The sequence below is a fragment of the Sinocyclocheilus grahami genome, unplaced genomic scaffold, assembly GCF_001515645.1.
Source record: "Sinocyclocheilus grahami isolate Dianchi unplaced genomic scaffold, SAMN03320097.WGS_v1.1 scaffold1400.1, whole genome shotgun sequence".
NCBI classification, from domain to species: domain Eukaryota; kingdom Metazoa; phylum Chordata; class Actinopteri; order Cypriniformes; family Cyprinidae; genus Sinocyclocheilus; species Sinocyclocheilus grahami.
Genome location: NW_015506579.1, coordinates 209,244 through 215,981, shown reverse-complemented (window position 1 = coordinate 215,981; position 6,738 = coordinate 209,244). Strand labels below are relative to the sequence as shown.

General features: G+C 41.3%; 1 protein-coding gene and 1 long non-coding RNA gene across 2 annotated transcripts; both read right to left on the bottom strand.

The window, feature by feature from the left end:
- Positions 1-2,916: 2,916 nt before the first annotated feature.
- LOC107569982 (WASP homolog associated with actin, golgi membranes and microtubules) lies at positions 2,917-5,037 on the bottom strand. Its single transcript, XM_016256164.1, has 2 exons — positions 4,932-5,037; positions 2,917-3,588 (listed from the first exon to the last, which is right to left on the bottom strand). The coding sequence occupies exon 2, from the start codon at positions 3,581-3,583 to the stop codon at positions 3,323-3,325; it is 261 nt and encodes an 86-aa protein (XP_016111650.1). The 5' UTR covers positions 3,584-3,588; positions 4,932-5,037; the 3' UTR covers positions 2,917-3,322.
- Positions 5,038-5,102: 65 nt separating this feature from the next.
- On the bottom strand, positions 5,103-6,450 carry LOC107569984 (uncharacterized). Its single transcript, XR_001606975.1, has 3 exons — positions 6,360-6,450; positions 5,544-5,641; positions 5,103-5,229 (listed from the first exon to the last, which is right to left on the bottom strand). It is a non-coding gene; the product is annotated as an uncharacterized lncRNA (long non-coding RNA).
- Positions 6,451-6,738: the final 288 nt, after the last annotated feature.

Sequence of the window (6,738 nt, the reverse complement as noted above, 5' to 3'; positions counted from 1 at the left end):
TTGGTACTACATTACTATAATTTTGAAGGTTCAAATTAAGTGGTTTGTATACAAACACTTAAATTACACTCAATAAAGTTTTATAATAATAAAGTTACAGCTACATAATTATATTTCTACTCCAATTCGTTAATTTTTTTATTTTTTTATATAAAGAATTGGTGCATGTCATTTAAAACTTTGTCAGATTTATTCAAACATTAAACATTGAAGAATGGCAAAAACTGGCATTTATTGTTTGGATACTGCAATAAAATGGACATAATTTGAAATCTGGGACTATTACTCAAAAGTAATAAAGCACAAAGCTTATTGTGATTTATTGGATGGGAGGTATGCTACAATGTTCCCTTCATTAACTGAAAACAGGCTAGTCTAATCGATTCTTCAGATTTAAGAATCAATATTGTTTTGTAAAAATGAGAATTGATTAAAATCGAGAAATCAATATTTTTTTACCCTGCCCTATAGAAAAGCCTTAAAAACTGCTAGATCTGCTTAGCTCGTCTCTTTTAGAAAAAAACTAACACAACCCCAGTTATTTATTCAGTACCTTGGCTAAATTAACAAAAATGAAGCATCAACAGCCGCAGACATTCCCCAATGGCACAGCAGTAATGACATTATAAACTTGAAAAAATTGTTTAAAAAAAATATATATAGATAAAATTAAATCCATGCAGCCGTCAGCTACAATAACGCTATAGATCCCCTGAGGAACAATTCCACTCATGCTCTGCTGTAGGAGAGGAAGAATTGTATAAACTTCTTAAATCATCTACTAAAAGAGGTGCTTCCAGAAGTCATAGATCCTCTTCTGAATATTATTAATTCATCATTGTCATTAGGATCCATCCCTAAAACCTTCAAATTGACTGTTAATAAGCCTCTCATTAAAAACCACAACTTGATCCTAGAGAATGTTAATTACAGACCGATCTCAAATCTCCTTTTTCTGATAAAAATACTAAAAAAGGCAGAATCCTCTCAGCTATGTTCCTCCTTAGAGAGAAATGGTGTCTGTGAGGATTTCCAGTCAGGATTTAGACCGTATCATAGTACTGAGACTGCTCTCATTAGAGTTACAAATGACCTCTTCTTATCATCTGATCGTGGTTGTATCTCTCTATTAGTGCTACTGGATCTTAGCGCTGCGTTCGACACTATTGACCACAACATTCTTTTGAATAGACTAGAAAAAATTATGTTGGCATTAGTGGTGTTGCATTGGCATGGTCCAGATCATACTTATTGATTGTCATCAGTTCGTAGGAGTGAATGACGAGATATCATATCGATCACAAGTACAGCTTGAAAAAATTGTTTAAAAAAAATATATATAGATAAAATTAAATCCATGCAGCCGTCAGCTACAATAACGCTATAGATCCCCTGAGGAACAATTCCACTCATGCTCTGCTGTAGGAGAGGAAGAATTGTATAAACTTCTTAAATCATCTACTAAAAGAGGTGCTTCCAGAAGTCATAGATCCTCTTCTGAATATTATTAATTCATCATTGTCATTAGGATCCATCCCTAAAACCTTCAAATTGACTGTTAATAAGCCTCTCATTAAAAACCACAACTTGATCCTAGAGAATGTTAATTACAGACCGATCTCAAATCTCCTTTTTCTGATAAAAATACTAAAAAAGGCAGAATCCTCTCAGCTATGTTCCTCCTTAGAGAGAAATGGTGTCTGTGAGGATTTCCAGTCAGGATTTAGACCGTATCATAGTACTGAGACTGCTCTCATTAGAGTTACAAATGACCTCTTCTTATCATCTGATCGTGGTTGTATCTCTCTATTAGTGCTACTGGATCTTAGCGCTGCGTTCGACACTATTGACCACAACATTCTTTTGAATAGACTAGAAAAAATTATGTTGGCATTAGTGGTGTTGCATTGGCATGGTCCAGATCATACTTATTGATTGTCATCAGTTCGTAGGAGTGAATGACGAGATATCATATCGATCACAAGTACAGTATGGAGTGCCACAAGGCTCAGTACTAGGACCGTTGCTTTTCACATTTCCCTTGGGAGACATCATCAAGAAAGATGGTGTTAGCTTTCACTGTTATGCTGATGATACTCAGCTCTACATTTCTTCATGGTCCGATTAAACCTACACATTTACCTGAAACGCACCTGTGCTGCAGCCTGGAATTAAACCACACCATGCTGGTTTGGTCTGGCCAGAGGAGAACTGGCCCCCGACTGAGTCTGGTTTCTCCCAAGGTTTTTTCTCCATTTCTGTCACCGATGCGGTTTTGGTTCCTTTGGCTTGTTTAGTTGGGGACGCTTGACTGATTGCACAGACACTTTTAGAAGAGAGCTGAACTGGATGATGACATCACTGAATCATCAATGAACTGACTTTAGCTGGAAAATGACTGTTATTGTCTTCTTGCATTATTGACAAACTATTTTCCTGTTAAACACTATAAAGCTGCTTTGACATAAACAGCACTATATAAACGGAGGTGACTTTTGACAAAAATTTTGATGCCAATTTGATGTTTTTTCAACATCAATTGCCCACTGGGTAAGAGTAAAATGTGTATGGTGGTCTGAACTGCACACTGGTGTAGATGGTGGATTACATTGAATAATTGTCATAAATTGAGGTTGATATTTATAATAACGTGCCATATTTCCACTGTGCAGCTGGGAATTAAGTTCATGTTCCCATAGTTGCTTCAGTTTTATTAAAAATGACATTGTGAACAAATTAAAGTGTATCATGCCAGTGTTAATTTCAGAAAGTATTGATTTTCAAAATGACGATATGAACATCTGATTTCTCATGCAATTGAACCCTAACACTAAGCAGAAGGCTGATGTCAATCACATACTTGAAATAAAATATACAATATAACAATTAAAATAGTTTTGAATGAATTGCATATGTTAGTGTGTATTTCCATAATCGTGTTGAGTTTAGCACAGTTTGAGAATCACTGGTCCAGACTTTGATACCATCAAGATTTCCAAGAAAAGAAAAGCATTCTGGGTAAGTCACAGACTTTCCCTCAAACACAAACAGATGCTCCAATCCTGATCAGGCACTTTAATAAAAGCGTTCACAGATCAAATCAGAGAGACAGATGTTATTCACACATTTCTAGTGTTCAGTGCCATTGGCTGTATTTTTATGGAAAATTAAGTATATAATCCTACGACCAGATATTTCAGTGCAAAAACCCAAAGTTTGGCAAAGGAAGTTAGCCATGACAATCATTAATGGCGGCTGAAACAGCGTTGGGTTCACAGCCATCAGTCCAGAAGCAGCGTTTGTGAATCACAGACGGTCACGTCTAACTCTCCCAGTCTCCAGATGGCTCTTCATCATCAGAGTCGTTAGACACCTTCATCCTCATCATGGCGGCTTGGATGCTTCGCTCGAGCTCTGAGTCGGAGCTGTGTGTGGGGCCGCTGGAGGGCGGGACTTTCTTCAGGGTGACTCCCTGACGGATGGCTGACAGCAGGCTGTTCCTGACGTCGCTGCTCACTGCGCTGACCGTGACCTTCCGCAGCTGTGTCTGTCCACGCTGCAGCGACGCTAACAGCTCGTCCATCGATCCTGCATCACAAACATGACATTCACTCAAACGGGTGAAACATCCAGCTCAGATTTCAACTCGAAATCACACAGAAACCATCATTGAAATGACAAGATTGAATGTCGTCTGACTCTCAACCAAACAGAACTTTACGCTGCTCTTAATATTTGTCCCGCTATGAACCCTCTCTCAGCTCCCCGAGCTGCTCCTGAATGTGACACGAGAGACATCTTCGTTTAATGACTGGCTCGGCTTTCAGGATTTAAGACAAGTCTGAGGTTCTTTTAACTTTATGAAGATTTTACAATAACATGAATTCTTAAGAAACTAGACCAGAATAAGAATTTTTAATCCATAATTATTCATAAATCTTTCCTTAAGATGAAACAAGAAGAAAACAGCAGTTAAAGGCACAATATCAAATTTTCGCCGCTGGAGGGCGCATATTCAAAATAAAGAATCAAAGACGTAGTTTGATGACGCTGTGACTGAGTGAGGAATCATGGGAGTTATGATGCAATCCGACGGGACTCGGGCAGAAGTCATGTTCATGGATGAGCTAATGATTTATTAACGTAGTAGAATGAAGCAGGGTGAGGCTGAAAGCCGTCGAAGCGAAACGAGGCGCTGAACGAGCGCGACACACGGCTGGAGAGCAGCGGAGCTTTTATTATGCCACAGTCGAGCGCTTCCACTGCTTCCGGTCGTGCGTATGTGGGGTAAAGCAGAGGAGCTTTTATTATGCCACAGTCGAGCGCTTCCGCTGCTTCCGGTCGTGCGTGTGTGGGGTAAAGCAGCGGGGCTTTTATTATGCCACAGTCGAGTGCTTCCGCTGCTTCCGGTCGTGTGTATGTGGGGTAAAGCAGCGCTGTTTTATCATACGAGATACATTTAGTTCTGTTATAATGCTGCTCTGTGCGCTCGTCACCGGTCTATTAAAACACACAACATATTAGGTGTTTCCATGTTTTCTACAAAACAAAACCGTAAATCGAGGGGTTGTGACGTCATTAGCAGGCGACACTATGACACTATAGACACGCTCCGTGACACTAGTTAAAATTGCTTATTTCTCTGGATTTAAACATTCTTCGAAACATTTGGGATAATGTAAGTACACAAGTCAGCAAAATATATAACTGTTCTAGTGGTTTTTGGATATTTTAATTAAAAAATCTTACATATTGTGCCTTTAAGAACTTTATTTTATATTGAAAAAAAATTATATATTGACCTCACTATTTTTACAGCATTTATAAATCTAGAGTTCATGTTACTGTATGAATGAACTACTGTTAGTTTTTTACACACACAGAATCCGGTTTACAGCAGGCGTGATCATAGAAGTGTTTGTGAGACTCACCTGAGTTTTGTTCTAGAGTGTTTTGGACAGGCAGCTTCACACTGATGGGTGCGGCAGGAGCAGGAGGAGGTGGAGGAGGAAGAAGAGGAGGAGGATTAGAAGGAGGTGGAGGAGGAGGAGGTGGAGGAGGAGGAGGTGGATTAGGAGGTGGAGGAGGAAGAAGAGGAGGATTAGAAGGAGGTGGAGGAGGAGCAGGAGGCGTTTGGATTGACAGGGGCTGGGAGGAGTAATCTCTGCTGGAGTCATGTGACACTGGCTTCACATGAGCCGTCTGTAAAGCGTACTGACCATGATGCCTCTAAACTCAGAGAAACCGGCAATAAACAGTGAAGCCATGATGAAAACACGCACATGTGCACACACGCTCATGTGCACGCGCGCACACACGCTCATGTGCACGCGCGCACACACGCGCTCATGTGCACGCGCGCACACACGCGCTCATGTGCACGCGCACACACACACACGCTCATGTGCACGCGCACACACACACACGCTCATGTGCACGCACACACACACACGCTCATGTGCACGCACACACACACACGCTCATGTGCACGCACACACACACACACTCATGTGCACGCACACACACACACACACACTCCTCACCTCTCTGAAGCAGCGCACTCTGTTGAGCATCTTTGCTCTCTTGTTCTCCACCCATTTCTTCACATCTGCTCTTCCTTAGCTCTCCTCCTCTCTCGCTTCTGATCAAACACACACACACACACATTTAGAGAGGAAACAGAGAGATTGAATCAGATGTTGAAATAGAATGACATGAACAGGAATTCAATGAAATACAATTCAACACGAAGAAAGAAATACAACATAGAAACTTCATCAGTCCAACAGAACGGAGCATCATCCGGCAGACTGCTGCATTCTGGGAAATGAAGAGCTCATCCACTGTTGTCCATAAAATGCAAGTTCATTTATTAGATATAATGAAATAAATTAAATGCGAATTTCCATAAGAGGCTCATTGCATGTTTGATTATGTTTATGGCTGATTCACACTGAATATTGATATATGATATACGAATTTCATTTCAAACCCTTCAATATCTCGTCCGTTTGGGACTTGTGTGACTCTGCTCAGAATTTGCTGAGAATGTGCTCACGTAACTGTGCCTGAGTGTGCATGGATCACCAGAGCCACTAACGGCACACGTGTGCCACATTCACTGCAGGGGAAATGAGCGTGAACCAACAGAAACACATTCAGTGGCCTCAGCTTCCCCAGTCACACCAGCGCAGGGAATTCTGGGAATGTGAGCGTGACCCCTGCTGGATTGACAGAAGGCTTAGTCGCCATGGTAACTCGGTCAGCCCACAGATCCTACAGTACTGTGACTCATTATGGGATGCTTTGTGGGGTGATGCAGTGGGTTGTGGTTACCATGGTTATGGCACATTACTCACCAGCTGTGCAGAGTGGTGTTGGCAGTGCTGCTTAGATCTCTGCACGACTGAACGCTGCTGCTGCTCGTGAGCCTGAACACACAACTCCCGCGGGTACACACACACACACACACACACACACACGTCAGTCCTGTGGCTAAATATGGGCAGTCTGGTTATGTCACACCTGTTATTAAATACAGCTGTCAGTCAAATGGGCTCCAAATATTCTTATATAGTAAAAGCTGAAATCAGCGAGACTGTTGGGCTCCATGAGCGAAGTAGACTCACGCTAAATCATCTGAAGCTAAGCAGAAAATCATCAGAACTCAATGGAAAGGATGTGTGTGTGAGTGAGTGAGTGAGTGAGTGAGAGAGAGAGAGAGAGAGAGAGAGAGAG

What these genes read in the sequence shown, in the direction of transcription:
- LOC107569982 (XM_016256164.1), bottom strand. Translation starts at nt 3,583, where the DNA reads ATGGACGAGCTGTTAGCGTCGCTGCAGCGTGGACAGACACAGCTGCGG.